Below are 19,465 nucleotides of genomic sequence, written 5' to 3'. Positions count from 1 at the left end.
GAAGCCGAGGCCCAAAAGAGCCCAGAGGCTGGGGTGGGGTGGATAACCGGGTAGAGGGACCAGCACATCATAGGTTGCTTGTGGCCGTGTCTGTCCAGCACCAGCGTGACCCAAACGCACAGCGGGTGCTCTCTGAGGCCTCCCTGTGCCTTTCAGCCTTTTCAGACTGGTTCTTAATCCATCAAATGCACCGTCTCTGTGGTCCCTGTGACTCTCTGAAGAACTTGGAGCCAAAGGACCATTTGTATATACATTTTTTAATGATCTTTTTGGAGGGGTTATTTTATTGAAGTTTATTTATTTGTCTGTTTGAATGGACCTACTGGGATTGAACCCAGGACCTCGTGCATGCCAAGCACGTGCTCTACCACTGAGCTGTACCCTCCTCCCCCAGGAGCATTTATAATTATCTGAAGGAACCGACAAGAAAATGTGTCCATCCCCTGCCACCCGTGTCCAAGGCCATCCCTGGCAGAGGTACTGGGGCTTTGATGGAGAAATAGGCAGTGTGTCTGTCGTGGGACGCGTCTGCCTTTAGGTGGCAGAATAAAGCAGCGTTTGTGGGCCTAACTCCGCTGGGCTCTCCCCCTCACCTTCCTGCTTGTCTGCACCTGCCCAGCCTCCCGGCCCCTCCAAGGCGGCCACGAGCCTCAGCCAGGGGCTGGGAAGACCCACGGGGCTCCCCTGCCCGGCCTCTCCAGCCCCGCCCCTCCCTGGTAGGCTGGCCTTGTCGCCAGCAGCCCAGTTTCTGTCGCCTGCTCAGAGAGGCGCCAGGAGGGGGAGCGGAGCTGCCGGGCCAAGCGCCACGAAGACGTGCAGATTCATTTTGAGGCTTCATAATGCCGCATTTACACACCGTCCTGCCTTCAGAAATTGGGCTGGCGGATGCCTGGTCATGCCGGCAGGGCTGCAGGTTAACTCCTCGGATTTAGCTTAGATCATTTCACGAGAGCCTACGGCCTTTCCTGTGTTTTTTGCCCAATCGGTCTCTGGCCCTGAGGCATCCTGGACCGTCGCGTGTCGGTGCGTGTGCCCAGGTGCCCGCGAGTGTGTGTCGATTTTCAAATAAAATAATACCTCTCTTCAGATGCCGTGCACATTAAATATTTATCGGCAGCAATTTGTGCGTATATATTTGATAAATGGACCTGAGGATGAGGTTGGGGCGGGGGAGTGAGACGGGAAAGCAAGGGAGGACCGATCCTTTTGTCCGGGAATTTCTCAAAGGTTTATCTGGGAGGAGAACGGAGGGGGGACTCGGAGGATGGTCCAAGGCTGTGTTTACCTGTTTGATCCCTGTCAGGGGGGTGGCCAAGCCATTTTCTCCTCCAGAGCTTTGCCCGGCTTTGGCTTAGCAGATATCAAAACCCAGGGGCGGGAGGAGTGGGGTTTAGACGGAGTAGCTGTGTGTCACTCAAGCACCAACCACTGCAGAAGCGTCTCATGTCCAGGATCTGGGCGAAGGGACTCATCCTGCTCACTCAGCGCCGCCGCGGAGGTGGATTCGGGTCAGGGGACCATGCTGACCCCGAGTCTGGAGCCCCGGCCGGTGCCTCCCCAGCCTGGCCACGGGTGCACAAGGCTGGATTACCCCCCACCACCACATGTTTACACATACACACACACACTCGGGGCAAGGGGAGGACCACTCTGATGGTTGCTTTCCTGCCCAGGGTGATGGTCGGGGCCTGGAGGGAGAAGGCCCCTCATGCTGGGCAGTGAGGAGCTGATGCTGACAAGTGTGTGCGGGTACATGTACACCCGTGCACCTGCGGGCACGCCTCTCTTCTAATGGGAAGGAATTAGCGTGTGAGACTCAGTCCTGCCCCGCCCCCACCCCCTCTGCAGGCCTTGGTTCTAAAACCCCGTGTTTCTATTCCTAGCACCTTCGGGGAGCTGAAGACCGTCCGCTTGCCAAAGAAGATGACCGGGACAGGCACACACAGAGGGTTCGGCTTCGTCGACTTTCTCACCAAGCAGGACGCAAAGGTGAGTCCAGGGCCCCTCCCGCCCGGCCTCTCCTTCCTGGGCCCTTTGTAGGTGAAGCAGCAAGGCCTCCTGACAGATGTGGGCGCGTCCCCACACCATGCAGGTTTTCTCTTTTTTGCCCCCGCTCGGCCCTGCTAATTAGTACAACATCCTTGGAGGAAAAGACCCTGGGTTTTGTGTTTGGAGGAAGGGGCAGTTCTGTGTCCCAGGCTGTTCCAGGTCAGACAGAAGATGTGGGTAGTGCTGTGCAGAGTGTGGAGGGGAACCCAGGGGCAGCGCTCGGAAAGGAGCCACAAGGCACCCAGCGTGAACCCGTGGGGACACCTCTTCCCCCCTTCTTCGCGCTGGCTTCTGGGACTTCTGTTTTGAGCTGGTTTCAGGTGAGGTCAGCCCAGGCAGGTACTGCTGTGTGTAAGCACATGCGCAGAACTCCTCCAGGCTCCTAGGAGACAGAGAACACCTTTTCTTTTTGAAGCAGGGCAGCCTCCCTGGGTCTGGGCTCAGTGCAGTGGGTCCTGGGTCCTCGCCCTCCCCAGCAGCAGACGAGGGGCAGAGGCTGTGTGGCTGGGGTTCCGGCTGTGTCCGTGGCACTGTCGCCGTGGGCAGCCTCCCACCTCGGCCTGTCCTCCCTCGAGGGTACAGTAGGGCAGTGCGCAGGTCTCACTAATCCTGGGATCCCCTCCGCCTCTGGCGGGGCATCTTCAGAAAAGCAGAGTGTTTGTTGGAATCACACGCATTGGCTCTCAGCAAGTTGATGTGGACGAGCTGAAGGTGACATCTCAGGGACACAGCTGCGGCCTTTGTGGGCCCTGGGAACACGCACAGGCAAGAGGATGCCCCGGGACCTCAGGGAGCCTGCCAGCCACCTTTGTCTCAGCGCCTAAACTCAAGTGCCTGCTTTGTTGACACGTGGCCACGTTTGTCCAGACATCTGCTCCTCTTTCTTCTCGGCTGGCAGGCTTTCCCTCGCCTCCGATCGTGACGGCAGGGGCAGCACCCCCCACAAGCAGCCGGCCCACGGCCTTGACGCTCTTCAGCAGGGCGGACACCTCCGGGGGCCCCCACTGGCTCGGAGGGAAGCCAGGAAACAGCCGTCCAGAGCACCAGCTCTTAGCGCTGGCCATTCAGCTCCCCTAGCCCTGCCCTGTGCCCCAGTCTCCTCATACGTAGAACAGGAATGGTGACCAGTCCCTCGCTCACAGGGTGAAGGCATATGGTGCCCATGAAGCCCTGATACCGGTCCTGGCACGTGGTGCTCAAGACAAGTGAGCTGTTTCCTCCTCGTTACCTTCAGGGCTGCCATCCCTCCATCCATGGACAGAGAAGCGCGGGGAGGCAGGACAGTGCTTCTCCACTGTGTCCGTGGAGCCCTGGGCTTCCGGGGATTGGGCAGTGAGGGTGTAGAAATTGCCATCCATTTTTTATCAGGGTTCCTGCATGAGACTGTGACTAGGGGAGAGGTGGGGGGGGGTTCACTCCCTGCCCCTGAGAAAGGTCTCCTGTTAAGGGCTAGTGTAAGCGGTGGCTATTAGAGCACAGACTCTAAGCCAGACCGCCTGTGTTTGAATCCGAGCACTGCCACTTACCTGCTGTGTGACCTTGGGCAAGTGACTCACTTTCTCTGTGCCTCGGTTTCCCCCTTATAAAACGGTGATAGGATTTTCCCCATCAAGTCGTTGTGAGATTTGGATGGGATGATAGTCTTAGCACAGGATCTGGCCCCCGTGAACTCTGTTAGCTGTGGCAAAGAGGATGACTGTGTTGATGGTGACAATGGTGATGATCTAAAAAGAAGGGACAAGGAAGGAGCAGCGAGGAAAGGTGTCAGAGTCCCTTCAGCGAGACGCCAACCTCCTTCCACACGGCAGCCTCGCGCCAGAGCCGAGCTTGGTGTCAGAATTAACGTGGCTCTCGTGGCCCAGAGGGTCGGACCAGGTGTGGACTTTCAGCCTTGAAATTCCACGCGCTCATCGCCAGGTTGTGGTCAGTATGGCTTTGTTCCCTGGGATCCTTAGAACAGAGCGGGGATTCTCAGGTCAGCAGGGCAGTGCCAAAGCCCGCCTGGCCAGCACCTGGCACCAGAGGCCAGGCTGCAAATGCTCTTTCCAAAGCGCCATACTACCTGCGGGTGATTTATGGCGGTGGCTCCTCCCCCTCCATCCCTTCCCTGCCTGCCTTTCTGGGCTCCAGGAGGAGAAAGGGCAGCCGAGGACAGCGAGGACTCAGTCCACAGCCCCTCGGGATTGGCCCCTGCTGACCCTCGCCTCCGACAGGTGGCAGCCTGGCCCCCGAGCTGTCCTGGCCCCGCTGGCCCCCTCGCCGCACCGGGATGCGGGCCCTTTGTGCCGCCGCCGAGTGAGCTGGTCTTCCACAAAGTACGCGTCCGCCAGGAGCGCACCTCTCCTGCAAAGATCCCTTTGCTCTTTTTGCTTCCCGGAGAAGCTGCCGTGGCTTACCCCTCTTTTTCTCCCCGTCTGTCTGAAGAACTTTATTGTCTCCCGAGTGGAACATTTAGCGCTCTCCACTGACCCATAGAGCCGTGCACGCTGCATATTGGTGAATAGAATTCTGAATATTGTAAATATCTGGTTAGCTCGAGGGTGAGCGTGAGTTTGAAGAGGGAGAGTGGTGCTGCCAGGAGACACTGAGTAAGAAAACCCCAGGGATCTTATTTCATCTCAACAGAAGGAACTGATGCTCAGGGCTGGTAGAGGAACCTCCAGCACCCCCAGTTTCTCAAGACAAGCCCCCACCCCACCTCCCACCCCCAGCAGCTCTCCTTTTGTGAATCTTCAAGGAACAAGACCTGCTTTAGAAATACTTCCCAGGGCTTGACTGAACGCAGACCACTCGAGCCCTTCATCAAGGGCTTTGCCCCCTGTTCCTGCCACGGGGCACCCTCCGTGAAGATAAGTGGTCATCACTCTCTTGACATCAGCAGCACTTGAGCCTGGAGATGTAAACCTCCATTTGGGGCCCCAAGCAGTCCTCAGATGCGAGGAAAAGATGAAGCGGGGTGGGCACATATTAGGGGAGGGCAGGGAGGCAGCAGAGGCTGATTGTAGAACCCTGAGTCTGGAAAGCAGTGAAAAAACTAACAGATTCCAGGCTGGCTTTGAACCCAGGTACGTGACTCCCAGCACAGTGCTCTTTCTCCCACATCAACCAGTCCAGTTCGCCAGCTGGCAGAGGAGAGACGAGTTAGGCACCCCGGCCAGTCCCTAGAAGCATCTCCCCGGCACCGCTGTCTCCCTTCGGCCCCAAGCACGGGCCGTCTGTGTCCTCCCCACACCCCGGGACTCTGAGTCTTCTGGCCTTTCTCCATGACTCCCATGTTCCACCCCGCACATCCTTGGAAACTCCATCATCCGTCAGGCCCTTCTGGGTCAAGCACACACACCCTCAAACGGGAAGGAGAACCCTAGCGTGAGGCTCCACGAAGCCTGTTGTGGCAGAGCTCAGAGTAACCAGGCAACTGACGGCAATGGCCAGGAGCTCCCGCAGCCGGCCACGCCGCCTTTGTATGTGACACGTATACCACACACATGTTGTGTCGTCCCAACTAGCAGCAGCCCCGGGATTGTGGGAGATTTGCGTAACTCCCTCCCAGGCTCCTCCAAGCATTTGCTAAGCTCCGTGTGTGCAGCTGCGACAGAGTCCTGGGAACCGCCGGGACGCCGGACGTGGCTCTGTTGCTGGGATGCCAAACTGGGGGTGGACTTGGCTGCCTGCCCCCATCACAGGCTCCACGAGCTGGCGTGCTCTCCCACCCTAGAACCTTCATCAGCTCCCGGTGTCCCTGGCACGAATGTCAGTTCCTCAGAAAGGGCCGGTATTATCTAAACCTCTAGGTGTGATGAGGCTGCGTTTCTCAAAGAACCCTCCGCCACATGCTGGAGGGAAGCAGGGACAAAAGTTGATGGCAGACAGGAAGTCAAGGACACAAACGCATCCTGAATGCCCCGTGGCCTTCCCCGGTGGCCTGGGTCTGCGCTTGCGCGTATGGATGTTGTCTGTAGTGCTTCGGGCTCCACGCGGTTCTCTGGGCCCTGATGTTTCTGGAAGGGCAGCCTCTTGGCATTGATAGAAAACTGTCCACTTCTAGAAGCCTGTCTTTGGCAGGCACGGTGCTGGGCATTTGCATGCGTAATTTTAAATCCCCCCGGGACCCTGGGAGATAGGTGGTAGGAAGCCACTTGGCAGATGAGGAGACCGAGGTCCAGAGGGATGGTGCCACGTGCCAGCACTGGGAAGCTCCACGTGTCTACCTGATTCCAAGGCCCACGTATTCAGCCTTTCCTCCCTTCATTCATGTATTTACTTAAGTTGAACGCCAGCCCCTCCCCCCTCCTGTCTCCACCACACCCATCACCTCTCACCCAGCCCCAACCCCTCACCAAAGAAAAGGACTCACCAATTAGACATTTTGGAGGAAGGCCAAGAGATTGGCCCTTAAAACATCTCTTGGGAACAAGCCCAGCATGAAATCAGCTCCTCCCGGCCCCAGAGAGGGACCAGGCATTCCTTTAGTGGCCTCCGCAGCCACACGCCGCCTCCTTCCAGCTCTCCCAAGCCTTGGAGGCGGCAGCAGCTCTCCACCTGGGCAGGTGGCCTGGGATTCCCATCCAGGTGTGCCCGTGCTCGTTGGCCAAGAGGCCGCCAATAGCCATTGGGATTCCATTTAGAAGCTGCCACTTCCTCTCCCTTTTCCTAGACCTGCTGGTCACAGAGGAAGGTGAGGAAGGAGGCAGAGAGCAGCCTCCCGGCCCGGAAACCAGAACACTCGTTTTTTCTCACGCGTGCGCCTTTAATTCCTCCCTTCTCCGAGCCCACCAAGCCTTTGTACTTTTGCAGTTGCAGCTGTTTTTGTTTGCCGCCGCTGCTGTTGTTTTAAAAGGTCTATTTTCACATGGAATGTTATCCAATTAGCAGAGCAATGTGTTGGCTTAAATAAACACTTGGGGGGAGCCGGCAGTAGGGAGACGTGATGGCGGCTGGCGTTGGCAGGCAGAGCTGTTCTCACTGTGGTAAACAACCACGGCTTTAATTGTAGGGTCGCACCAGTTAATGTCTCCTCTCTCACTTCTCACGGGTGCACGCTGCCGGGGGAGGGGGCGGAGCGCAGGATGAGGACACAGGGCCCCGGCCCACCCCGGTTGGGATGATGCTGAGGGTTTCGTGAGGGGTCCCATCAGGCCTCTCTGCATCCGTGGTCGAGACAAGACCGGTGGTGGGAAGAGGTAATGATGAGCGAGGCAGGCAGAGCTCCTTGAGGCAAGGGCCAGCCATCTCCTGGCTGGGCGCCGGGCCGCAGGCAGCGATCGCCAGCAGATTAGCAGCAGGGTGCGCTCAGCACACACAGTCGCTAAACCGAGTGCGAGGAGGGCGTGGAGTGCCGCCCCCGCAGGGGGCCCACGGGGGTGCAGCCAGAGTCTGAAGGGCACCCGTGGGGTGTGTCATCCTGGCAGCCATCTCCAGACAGACAGGGCCGCACGTGGTTAGCAGCATGGCCTGCGGAGTCAGAGTGGCCTCTCTCCACCTGTGCGAACGTGGACAAGGGGCGTCACATCCCCAAAGCCGGAAATAATAGCGCTGCCGCTTGAGGTAACTGAAGATTAAGTGGAGTGATGCTTGCTGAGCGCTTCACGCAGCCCAAGGCCCAGAGCGCCAAAGAAGCACAGGCGGCTGAGTGTCCTGGGCCCCCGCGGCTCGGAGGCCCTGCTGTTTGAAGCTTCGGTATCTGTGCCTTTTGTCTCCTGGAATGTTAACTTCAAGGCCAAGGCCATTACCAGGTGCCGCTGCTGCCTCGTGGCCTCCTCACTTCAGACCCTTGGCTACTTGGGATTGGCCCTCTTTGCCGAATGGCTCTTTTGTCTCTCCAAGGTCAGAGGTGGTGTGTCACTTTCCCGTGCCCTAATTGAGTCCCCTAATTTTGGCTCACAGTGGGTCCTCAGGGGATATTGAGTTGAATTGAGCTGAGCTGAGTGGAGGGAGGGAGGGAAGAGACATCTATTCACGTGAGAAATTTTAGACAGGACAGCCTGGAAGATGAGTCCCTGAGTGTTTCTCTTAGAAACTTGCCCTCAGCTCCAGGGTGTCATAGCTTGGCGTGGACCAGGGTGCCCACAGTCAGAGTCACCAATGCAAAGAGCCCCACTTAGCCCGGGAACCAGCTCCTTCCCTGTGGAGGCCAAAAGTAGCTGCAAGATTTGCCAGGAGCTCTCTTACAGGACCCCGGGAGCGTTGGCACAGGGACAGAAATGATCTGTCCCTCAGAGCACAGGACATTGTCCATCTGGAGACGATGTGAAACATCCCAGGGCAGCAGACCCTCCCTCCCAGAAGTCACAGGCCCTCGGCAGAGAGGAGCCAAGCCCCCAGCAGTCCCAGCAGGGCCGGTGCTCCTGTTCCCTTGGCTCGGCCACCATGCTTCTGAGCTCACGTGGTCATTCTTGGCCAGCGTAGGCCATGCCTCGTCCAGGCATTGGGGGCACAGATGGTTTGGGACAGGTTGGCATCGTCTGTGTTCAGGTGGATTTGGCATCTGCTGAGGATGCTGCCCTCCCACTCAGCAGGAGACAGAGCAAAGGGGCCGAGAGGGTGCCCTGGGCTTCTCAAGACAGGAGCCCCAGCCCCAGCCATGGCCCTCAGGAGAGGAGTCCTGCCAAGGGCATCAAACGGGCTTTTGTTGCCAAGAGGCAGAAGCCTGTCTCCAGGGAGAGCCGCGGAAAGGTCAGGCCCGGTGCTGAGCTGGCGGCCTTCCAGTGCCTTCCCTGTCCTGGAAAGATGGCTGCCAGGCCTGGTCACAGTCTCGCCGGAGCTGGAGGCCAGGGCTCCCGGTGCCCGCAGTTGGTGGCTTAGGTCAGAGGAGATGAGAGGCGTGATTCCAGGACAGCCGAGGCAGAGAACCGGGTGATGGGGCAGCTCTGGACTCCGGCTAGACCTGCTCAGAGCAGTCTTCGTCGGGCCTCAGATTGTCTGAGCAGGGCCGAGGCCTGAGACCTGCTGTCTGAAGTGGGCAGGCCATCTGCCCCGGGTCAAGGCAGAGGGACTTCAGGCGGCCATCTGGGTCAGCAAACAGATCTCACCCCCAGATGGTTCAAGTGAGGAGATTTATGGAGGGGTAAGAAGGGCTCAGGGACTCACCAGGGACAGGTGAGAGCCCTCGCGGTCAAGGAGGGGCCACCGGCAGGAGCTGTGGTCCTGGAGGGAGGGAGCAAGGGAACAGACACCTCGACCTCTCTGCCCCCTCCCTCCAGCCTCCCATTTGCTTATCCTAAATAGGACCCAGGGCCAGAGAGCCTCGGTTATGCCGTCCAGGGAAGTCTGCTCTGAAAGCACAGAGTGGGTTGAGGGGGGTTCGGGGGTTGGGGGAGTGAGAATAACCAGCCCGGGCCTGTCAGATGATGACAGGAAGTGGCTCCAAAGAGCGGGACGGGGGCAGGGGGTGTCTCGTCTCCTATGGCATCCTCCTCCTCGCCAAACCAGTGCCCCCTTAGAGTTCCATCCTGGACCTTCAGGCTTCAGCAGTGACCCAGCTAGGCGACTGGGTGTTCTGCTGAGTCCTCGTGGCGTGGTTACTGTTCGTGTCTGGTCTTGTCCTGATCAAAGGCAAAGCATCCCACTTGTACGGACAGGACAGGACAGGCTCTGCTACCTTCAGGGTCTGCATCGCAGGGGTTGAAGGGGCCAGGGCAGGACATCTCCAGCCTGGAGTGGTATTTTCAAGACCCTAGTGAGGGAGACTCCGTGGTCTGCTCTGTGGAGATTTACTGAGCACACTCTGTGCCGATGGTAGACAGGATGGAGGCCTCTCTACAAGATTCAAGGTCGAGCCAGGGAGCCCAGCATACAAGCGGGTGTTAACGGGACAGGCGATCTAAGGAGGCTGGGGGTGCAGGGCACAGGGAGGGCGCCGGGCTGCAGTCTGTGCAAGGAGAGCAGGGGCCGCTGGCAAGTAGGCTGTGATGAGGGGGCCGTTCTGAGACTGGGCGGGGTGGGGGGATGTTATGAAGGCCTCGAGATGGAAAATGTAGAGGCTGATGGGAAAAGTAGGAAGGAAGTTGACCTCCATGCAAACCATAGCCTCAGTTTTCCTTTCCTTAAAATGGAAGAATAACATCTCCTCTCGTGAGTAGTTTGCGGTCGTATGTTTAGAGTGGAACCCTGAAGATCTATAATCCGTGATGAGAAGCACGGGAGGGAAACAGGCAACAAGCAGGATTTGGCGAGAAACAGAGGGCGGGGAACATGTGACTTTCCACTTCCTCTGTCGGGTCTCCCAGCGCTGCGCTGAACCCCGGGTGTCCAGAGATGACCAAGGCCCGAGGGCACGCCGTGCCTGGGGCTGAGGTTTGGGAAATTCCTCTCTGGGGAGCAGGCGGCGTGGGTTTCAGTGGAGTCAGGTGTAGGCACGGAGACCAGGGAGGAAGCTGCTGGCGGACCTCAGGCCAGAGAGGCGCCCCTCGGCTGTGTCAGGAACCTTCTGCGCCCTCAGCAGCTTCCCCTGCGCTGGCCCGAGAGCCCCCCGAGGCCCGGGGCTGTGTCTCCTCCTCCTCCACCCCCTGCCCTTTTCAGGTGTCTCAGATCTAACAGGCTCCCCCAGGCTCTTTTAATGAAACACAATTACTCAGAATTACCCAAGGCCAGTTTTAGCCCCAAATCACCGTGCTCACTGCCGGCGACACTTTGAGGCCACCACATTCCAGCCACCGAGGCAGCGGGGCTCGGAACGCAGCCTGGTTCCGTATTAACCTGAGGGCACTAGAACCAGGAAGGGTAATTCTGCTATTTTTGGAGATTCACATTCTGTGCTTCAAATACAAAAGAGCTTTTTTTGTACCCTGCTTACCGCTGTTCCTGCTCTTCAGTGTGATGATGGGAAGTCCAGGGCGTACATCATTGTCATCATCGTAACAACAGCAGCCACCCTTCAGTGAGAATTACCATGTGCCAGGCAGCATGGCAAGTGTTAGACTTAATAGTTCATTGAATCCACCCATCCATTCTTCACTGCCCCCTCTCATTTTACACATGAAGCCTCTGAGGCTCAGAGAGGTTAAGCAGCTTACCCAAGGTCACACAGCTTATAAATGATGAAGCGGGGATTTGAACCATAGTAGCCGGGGTCCAGAGCACCCAGTCTTAATGACTGTGCCACCTCGGCTCTTAGCGTGAAAAGCCCTCCCAAAGAGAAAGAGATGAGAATTTGCAAGGGATGATGTCAGAGGGAGGCCGGAGAGGGGATTTTTATCAACTCCTCCAATGACCAGAGGCCTCTCCAGGCTTTGTGCGGCACAGGAGTAGAGAGTGGGTTTCCAAGGGTAAGAAACATACACAGATCTGACGGCTGGAGTCAGAGAGAGAGGCTGGGGGTAGAGACATCTCGCCTGGGCGCACCTCCCAGACCGTTACTCCCTTCTCCTGACTTTGACTTAGCTCTACCAGATGCATCCTCTTGGCCGCCCCCACCCGACCGTGTCCCCGGGCCCGCCGCTCCTCAGGGACCCTGGCACCAGGATGGAGTACCCGCCACGCCAGACTCCCGACCAATTTCTCTCCCCTGTCTTAAAACCCCAGCTCCCCCAATCAGGCTGTTTCTCTGCCTTGCCAGCTGAGAACGCGTGTGTTTTAAAGCTCTGAATGGGCCATTTAGGCTCGGAGTCCAGATGCATTTTTATATCCGCATGGAAAAAAAATGCAGAGGCTCTGCTGGCAGTCAGAAAGAGTTTTTTAAATTAACGTTTAAAAAAAAGGAGAAAGAAAAAGTTTCCTGCACCTGGCCCTTCTCGGAAAAGCACAGAGAAGAACAAAAGCATTTCTTTAATTTTGGCCACATGTCTAATTTTTAAAACATGCCTGTCCCACCCACTGCACACTGGTGCTTTTCAGATTCAATTGTCTGTCAAATATCTACTGTGTGCCACCCTCGGGGGTCATTGTGTGGAAGTCCTGTGATTCGTCCCATTTTACAGGTGAGGAAACTGAGGCTCAGAGCAGGGAAGTTGGCTTACCCAAGGTCACTGTTATCTCCCTAGGCTGCTGTGAGAGACTGGGTGGCTTAAAACAACAGAAACATACCCTCTTACAGTTCTAGAGGCCAGAAGTCCAAGATCAAGGTATCCGCAGTGTTGGTTCCTTCTCAGGGGAAATTCATTCCATGCCTGTCTCCTGGCTTCTGGTGACAGCCAGCACTCCTTGCCATGTAGGTATCACTCCAGGCTCTGCCTCCGTGCTCATGTGTGTTCACCCTGTGTCTCTGTGTCCTCACATGGCCATGTCTTGTAAGGACACCAGTCACACTGGGGCAGAGGCCTGCCCTGCTCCCGCACGTCCTCATCTTAACTGCATCTGCAAAGGCCCTGTTTGCAAATGAGGTCACAGCCTGAGGTGCCGGGGGTTAAGATTTTAACATATCTTCTTTGGGGGGATCCAGTCCCACCCCTAATAGTCACAATGCAGATGAGGCCAGAGAGGGGTCAGTTCCAGTCCACAACCTTCCTGGTTATGCGCTGCCTCCTTGCAGCATCAAAGAAACAGGAAGGGCAAACCCCACAGCGCCTCATCTTGTACCAGATGGCGCTGCCTGCAACCTAAAAGCAGAGAACAAGGCACCACCAGCAGCCTCTGAGGCTCCCCAGTGCTGACAGTGCTTGGAGCCCACCCTCCTCAAACCAAGCCAACCTGAGGCCTCTCTGCTGAGAGGAATCGCAGATAAGTCTGTGGTAGCAACGCCACCACCAGGAAAACTAGCATCTCTTGAGTGCTGACCGTGTACCCCATACTGTTCTGGGCACTTGGCACTGTCATCTTCTCTAGAACCGTAGAGTACCATTAGCGCTCCCATTTTACAGACAAGGAAACTGAGGCTGAGGAGGTTCATTTACTTGCCCAAGGTCTTGAAGCTAGGAAGTACAGGACCCACCCTGCCCAGGCAGGGTGGCCTCAGAGGCCAAGCTTCTGGCCACCAAGCATGGTGGCCTCTGTGTGCCTCAGGGGTGTTTTGGGAAGAACCCCAGCACAGGGCCATTTAGCTCGAGACCTGTGATGTTTAAGGCGGAACTCGCCAGTGCCATGTGATTCCATTTCAATGAAATATCCAGGATAGGCAAATCCTTAGGGACAGAAAGTAGACCAGTGCTTGCTGGGGGCTGGGGGAGAAGGGGACAGGGAGTGTCTGCTGATGAGTACGGAATTTCTTTTCGAGTGATGATGCTGAAAATGTTCTAAAATTGATATGGTGATGGTCGCACAACTCCGTGAATAGACTGAAAGCCATTGGATTGTACGCTGCAGATGGGTGATTTGTGTGATATGTGAATTATATCTCAGTAAAGCTGTTACAAAACAAAAATCAGAAAGAGAAGGAGGCAGAGTGCAGAAGGAGGTCGGGAACAGCAAAAGTCGAGAGGGAAAAGTGCTTGTGGGCCGCAGGCTGCTGAGCTGGGGTGGGAGAGGGGTGCGGCTGCAGGCGGCACGGCGGAGGGCAGCAGAGAGAGAGATGAGGGACAGAATCCCGAGGGCAGGTGGCGGACAGTGCCATCCAGTGCAAGTGTGGGGCCCGCGTGGTTGTCATCAGGGGCTGGACAGGCTCGGCTTTCTCAGAGGCACTGCCTCTGACAGCCAGGCAGGAGGCCAGCCTGCTAACGGGGTCGCCGTCCCCAGGTGGGATGTGACGTGGGAGGGAAGCTGGCCGCCTGGCCCAGGCACCAATTACAGGCCCAGACGGTGGATGTATTGACCGCACAGCCACTTGCAGCTCTGTCCCTGGGCACGTAACCCACTAATTGACTAGAAGTGCCCAACAGCTCCGCACACCCTCACCAGAGAGCCTGTGTCACAGGCCCGGAGCTGGCCTTCAGGTGTGTGGTGCCGGCCAGAGCACAAGTGGGGTGTCAGCGGATGGGTCTTCGCTGATGTGCTATGTTTCGTTACAGAGAGCCTTCAACGCCCTGTGTCACAGCACCCACTTGTATGGCCGGAGGCTGGTCCTGGAGTGGGCTGACTCCGAGGTGACTCTGCAGGCCCTGCGGCGGAAGACAGCCGAGCACTTCCACGGTAAGAGCCGCGGGGCGGGGCTCCCAGGAGAGCTGCCCTCCCACTGATGGGCCGCGGAGGGCAGGTGCCCAGTCTTCCCTCCATCTCTCCACATCTCCTCTGTGCCGGGGAGGGGCTCACCTGCCATGGCACCAGTGGTGTCCACGCCCTTTTTGGCTTCCCGGTCGAATCAGGTCATTCGCAGGCCTAGCAGGAAGTCAGAGAGAGGAGGAGCCTGGGGTCAGGGTGGTCATCCCCACTGCTGCCTCCCTTCCTGCCATGTTGCTGCCAGCTGGCTGATGCTACCACCAGAGGCCACAGCTCACATCCAGTGGCCTTCTCCGCCCAGGGCTCTCTGTCCGGGGTCCAGTGGCCGACCCAGGGGCCATTCACCCCAGTTTCCCTGCACCTGCTACCCCTTTACTAGACCCTCCTCATTTACCCAGCTTGAGTGCCATCCACTTGCCCTGATGGCCACAGGACTTACTCCACCTCTCACACACCCTGGTGGTGTCACACGGCCTTACTGACTATTCAGTCCATCCCTAGAAAACACTGAGTGAGCACCTGCTGTGCCCCAGCACAAGAGCTGCAGCAGTGACCTCGTGGGGCTCCGGGTCCAGGTGGAAGAGGCTGGGCAGGTGGCTTGAGTATGCAGTCCAGAAGGGCCTCCCTGCAGAGGTGACATTTGTGTCCACAAAAGGGCTGCGCAAGGTTGGCGTGAGCAGGAAACAGGGAAGCCAGCGTGGCTGGAGCAGGTGAAGTTGGAGAGGGCGGCAGGGGGCACTCACACGGGCCTTGCCTTCTCCAGCAGAGGGTCAGGGAGGAGGGGATGAGAGAAAGCCCGAGAAGGGGCCACTCTGGACATGGGGGAGGCATGGCCAGTGCCCCTCACTGCCCTGGTGCTCCCCTCCACCTTCGGGGATGTTTGAAGTCCAGCCCCAACTCTGTCCCTCTCCCACCCATCTCAGAGGTGCTCCCACTGTGGTCCAGGCCAGGCAGTAAGAGGGGCAGCTGCTGGTCCCCTCCCCACTTTGACGCCCATTGGCCTAGTGCTGGGAGCCCCGCAAGCAGCCCCGCCCGGCTGGGAGTGCATCCCTCCCTCCCACCTGCCTGGAAAGCTGGGCTTTGTGAAGCGGCTTGACTGTCCCACCTGCAGCGTCGCCCACGGTGCTGAAGTCACAGGTGGCCTCTGCCTTCCCCACCCCAGGGAGTCCCCATCCGCCGGGCCGTCTGGGGGTTGTCTGCGGAGCCTGCCCTTGCTCCACTCATCTGTGTGGAGAACCAGGACTTTTTACGGTCCCCGCCAGGGACACTCGGCTTCCTAAATCAGGCAGCGACTTAGGGCACCTCCTTAGGGAGCCGTGAGTTTTCCAGGCGGGCCTTACTGGTCTTGCTCGGGGCCAGCAAGCAGGGCTTCTCAGCAGTGTGTCAGCCACGCCAGTCTGCATCCCCACAAGTGTGCTCAGAACTGCAGAGACAGGATGGAAGCCCTAGGACTGTAGTTCAGCCTGCTGAACCTTCAGAATACACCCCCTGCCCACCCCAGTGGTCTTTCTGGCCTGTCCTTCCCCACCACACCGCCCGCAGAGTTCACTGTCTCCAAACGCCAGGCAGGACACTGTTCTCTCTGCTCAGAATGCCTTGCCACTCAGCTTTTTCTACAACCTGGCAAGGGCCTATCCGGCCTTTAAGGCCCAGCTCAAAGGACACCTCCTCCACGAAGCCCTCCCTTTCTGCACCCCCCACCCCAGGATCAGTAATGGCTCCATCCTCTGTTCTCCCGCCTCCGTTCCTGTACCTCCTTGCCGTGTTGTCACGTGTTTCTTTACGGTTGTTCTCCTCGCTGGACTGCCGCCTCCTCCCGGGGCAGAGACCATGCCCTCATGCTCACCTCTGTCACTGACCAGTTCCTCTCTGGGCCCCGTGGTGTCCATCACAAGCCCAGCCCTCAGGCTGGGGTATGTATGAGCGAAGGCAAAGGAGGGACCAGAGAAATCAGGGCTGAGTACAGCGCACAGCTCAATAAGTCCCGCAAGCCTGGCGTGCGGGAGGGGAGCCTCTCCTTATCGACAGCCATCGACAGGCCCAAATGCACCCATCGGCAAATGTTTGTGTAAGGGACTCTCCCGTGTCCCTGCCACCCAGCCCCGGGGCCGGGGGCAGGGGAGGGAGCGCCAGCTCAGCAGTTCTGCCCTGCCTTGGAGAGAAGCCCCCTTCAATAAATTGAGCACCAAAGACAGCATTATTGCCTCACCCCAGTGGGAAGACATGGCCAGAAGCGTTTCTGTGCGACTAGCTGTCTCCACGTATCCGCTGCAGGCCGAGGCCCAGGCTGGGGCAGGTTGAGTCGTAGCAGCAGGAGAGGCGGCAGTTTACATGTCCACCTTGTCCCCTGAATCTCCACCTGAGGTAGGCGTGCTTAGCCCCGTTTTATGGATGAGAGAACTGAGACCAGCTGAGCTTTGAAGGGGACTCGGGACAGGTGCTGTTTATCAAGGACATGCCCTGTGCCGGGCCATCCTCTGTGTGTGACACGCATTGCCTCTCTCACCCGCACAGCAGCCCTAGCCACTGTAGGCACTGCTGTCCCCATTTCACAGACAGAGAAACTGAGACACTGGGAGGTTCAGCCGGAGAGTACAGAGCTGAGCTTGGAACTCTAGGCCAACTCCAGAGCACGTCACCGCACCCCCATGCACAGCCAGTCCTCTTTGAAGGCCCTATGTGTGCGTGTGACTTTGTCCCCATTTACAGATGAGGGAACCAAGGCACAGAGGTGAGAAAAGCCCCTCCCCCCAAGGACAGCATTGAGTGTCAGAGCCAGGTCGTGTGCTTCCTCTCCTTTTGAGTTCCTCTGAAGGGCTGTTGCCCTCCCAGGTTCTGGAAGGTGAGCCTTAAAAGACCCTGGGTGGATGTCAGGGTCCCAGCAGGGAACAGACTTCACCCCAAGGGTTCACAGGCAGAGCCTGCCATGCAGAGGTGAGCAGCAGTGAGGAGGTGGAGGGGCATGGGGAGGAAGTGACATCCCTGCGGTACCGTGAGAGCAGGAGCCTCGGAGACCGCCACCTGGTCCCCGAGTGTGGAGGGATGTGGCCAGTGCCTCCTTCCCATGTCCGCAGGATGCTGCGGGAGAGCGGGAGGTAGACCAGTTGTCTAGAACAGGTGCTCTGGAAAAGTCAGCCTTCTCACCCACCCACCCCATTGTCTGCTTGATCTCTCTGGAAACAGGGTACCCACAGCAGCCCTGAATATTCAGAATAGGGCTGCTGGCCTCCTGCCCTCCCCCCCCAACCCCACCCTGCTCCTTCCCTGTGGCGAAAAATATCCAGCTCGTTTGTGTTGAAATCCGCATTGTTCAGAGCTGCCAGGGCCCTGGCAGACTGAGGGCAAGTGGGATCCATGCCCAGTTTCTCCCAACCCCTCCGGCCCTGATCTGTGCCAGCAAGGCACTCAGATCTCAGGTGGAGGCCCCGAGCCCCATTTGCCCAACCTGAGCACTGAGGCCACGACAGAGGCTCCCTGTGGAAGGTGGGCCTTGGAATGAAAGGCAGGCGTCTTAACCATTCAGCCAGGCCTGGCAGGAAACTTGCTGGTGACACCGTGGCCTTTGAGCTGCCCTCGGCGACAGTGGGAGGTGGCCAGAGTGATAAAGAGGTGTTTTGGCCCCGTTGTGGCCGGTGCAATCAGCATGAGTTACCCCGCGTGACCCTGCGTCTGGGGCTCAGCTCCTCCCACAGACCAGCTGCTGACCTGGGAGGCCGTGGTGACGGAGTGCTGGTGGGTCGAGAGCCCCCCCCCCCACCGCCGCCCTGTGACCAGGCGTCCTCTCTCCTCCCTCGGTCCCTGACAAGCCTAGGTCAAGGCGGACAGCTTGATGCGCAGTTCAGGCTAGATAATACTAATGACTATTATTATTACTCTGACAACCTTCATCTGTTAAGCCTTACTCCCTGCCAGGTCCTATCTGTGAGCTTTCACGGGGATTAATCCTGTGGAATCCTGAGAGGTAAATCCTCTTATTACCCTCAGTTTCACAGACAAGGAAACTGAGGAATACAGAGGGCAGACCACATGCCCGGGGCGCCCAGCTCCTAGTGGCCGAGTCACGAGTCAGACCTGGGCTATTAGCCATCTTGCTGGCTTCGTATCCACAGGTGTGGACCACTGCCCCTTGTGTTTCACCCCAGTATGTGTCCCCATGTCCGTTCTGTGACCTCAGGTGAGTCACTCGGCCTCAGCTTTGTCATGTATACAGTGGGATTAGGGTGCCTACCTCATAGGGAATCGGGGGGCTTACAGGAGATGGTGCCTCTAAAGCTCTGGGTGTTTAGTGAGGAAGCAGCAAACATTACTTATCCTCCCCTCCCCTGCAAGGCACTAATGCATCTTCCTTCTCGGGCTTGCCAAGAACACTCCCCGTTTTCCTTGCATTGCAGTCGAGCCAGGCCAAGGAAGGTTGCTCTCTGGGCAGAGGAATGAGATGTAAATGAGAATCCTGGTTTTTATAAGCCCGGACAGAAGTCACATGTTGTGGGGGAGAGGCGGGATTGTATGAGAATGAACATGCCCGTCTCCTAGGCAGAGCTCAGGACGGTGTGTTTGCGTCCGACTCTAGATGCCACCTGGTCCCCACGCCTGGCGAATGGTCGGTGCTTGTTAGTACACGGTAGCGATGAGGAGGAGGCGGCGGCAGGCGAGGGCTGTTAAGACAGCGTTCGTGATGTCTTCCCTTCCGACACAGTTGTGGGAACTAAACAAACTCAGCACCTGATCTGGACCTCACTGCTTATCCAGGCTCCCCAATTAGCAGCCACAAAAGCTTCTTTCAAACTCCCCTCACCCTCCCCTAAAGGGGAAGCCTTCTGAATTCATCCACTGTCCCTGTGTCATGGCAGGGCATCAGACATTCCCTTGCAAGCTGATGTTTATGAAATACCCATCCAGTTGAATAGCCAAGAGCAGGTCTTTGAAAGTCATTCGAAAAGTTGTCCCATGGAGGCAAAGACCTTGACCTCCGACAGTGGTGATGTGACGAGGGAAGCGCAAGATGGTCCTCTTCCTCAGAACCGCCGTTCCCTTTCCCCTGTCCTCTTCCTGCCTCCCCTCCCGGCCCAGAATCAGCCTTCTCAGCAGCAACTCGGCAGCTCCCCCCCACCCCTGGCAGGTGAAGTGCTATTCTTCGACGCCTTGCATGTGGGAGGGTGAACAGAGACAGCATGGAGGGAAGAAAGAGGAAAGTCAGCCACTGGCTGCGTCCTTTTCTTCCCGAGCGTGTTGTTACAAACCAGCAGGGTCGCGGCATCGAGAAGCTTTCAGGGCTCCGGCAGCCGCAGTACCTAAGAGCGCTGCCGACAGAATATAATGGTACGGAAGCTGTCCACCCGCAGAACCCTCTGTTTTCGAGCACGCACATCCAGGGAGGCCTGGGCAAACAGGC

The 19,465-nt window shown here is 57.7% G+C and overlaps 1 protein-coding gene across 6 annotated transcripts in view; it reads left to right on the top strand.

Moving 5' to 3' along the window:
- RBM19 (RNA binding motif protein 19) overlaps window positions 1-19,465 on the top strand; it is a 131,513-nt gene that overhangs the window by 75,010 nt on the left and 37,038 nt on the right. For all 6 annotated transcript variants that reach the window (XM_072952878.1, XM_072952879.1, XM_072952873.1 and 3 more), the window contains exons 22-23: window positions 1,884-1,989; window positions 13,926-14,046. In XM_072952878.1, the coding sequence (XP_072808979.1) occupies window positions 1,884-1,989; window positions 13,926-14,046 (227 nt within the window). The remainder of the gene's footprint in view (window positions 1-1,883; window positions 1,990-13,925; window positions 14,047-19,465) is intronic.

This window comes from Vicugna pacos, chromosome 32, assembly GCF_048564905.1.
Source record: "Vicugna pacos chromosome 32, VicPac4, whole genome shotgun sequence".
Classification (NCBI taxonomy): Eukaryota; Metazoa; Chordata; class Mammalia; order Artiodactyla; family Camelidae; genus Vicugna; species Vicugna pacos.
The sequence above is the reverse complement of the archived record's forward strand: the minus strand, read 5'-3'. Positions and strand labels throughout refer to the sequence as shown.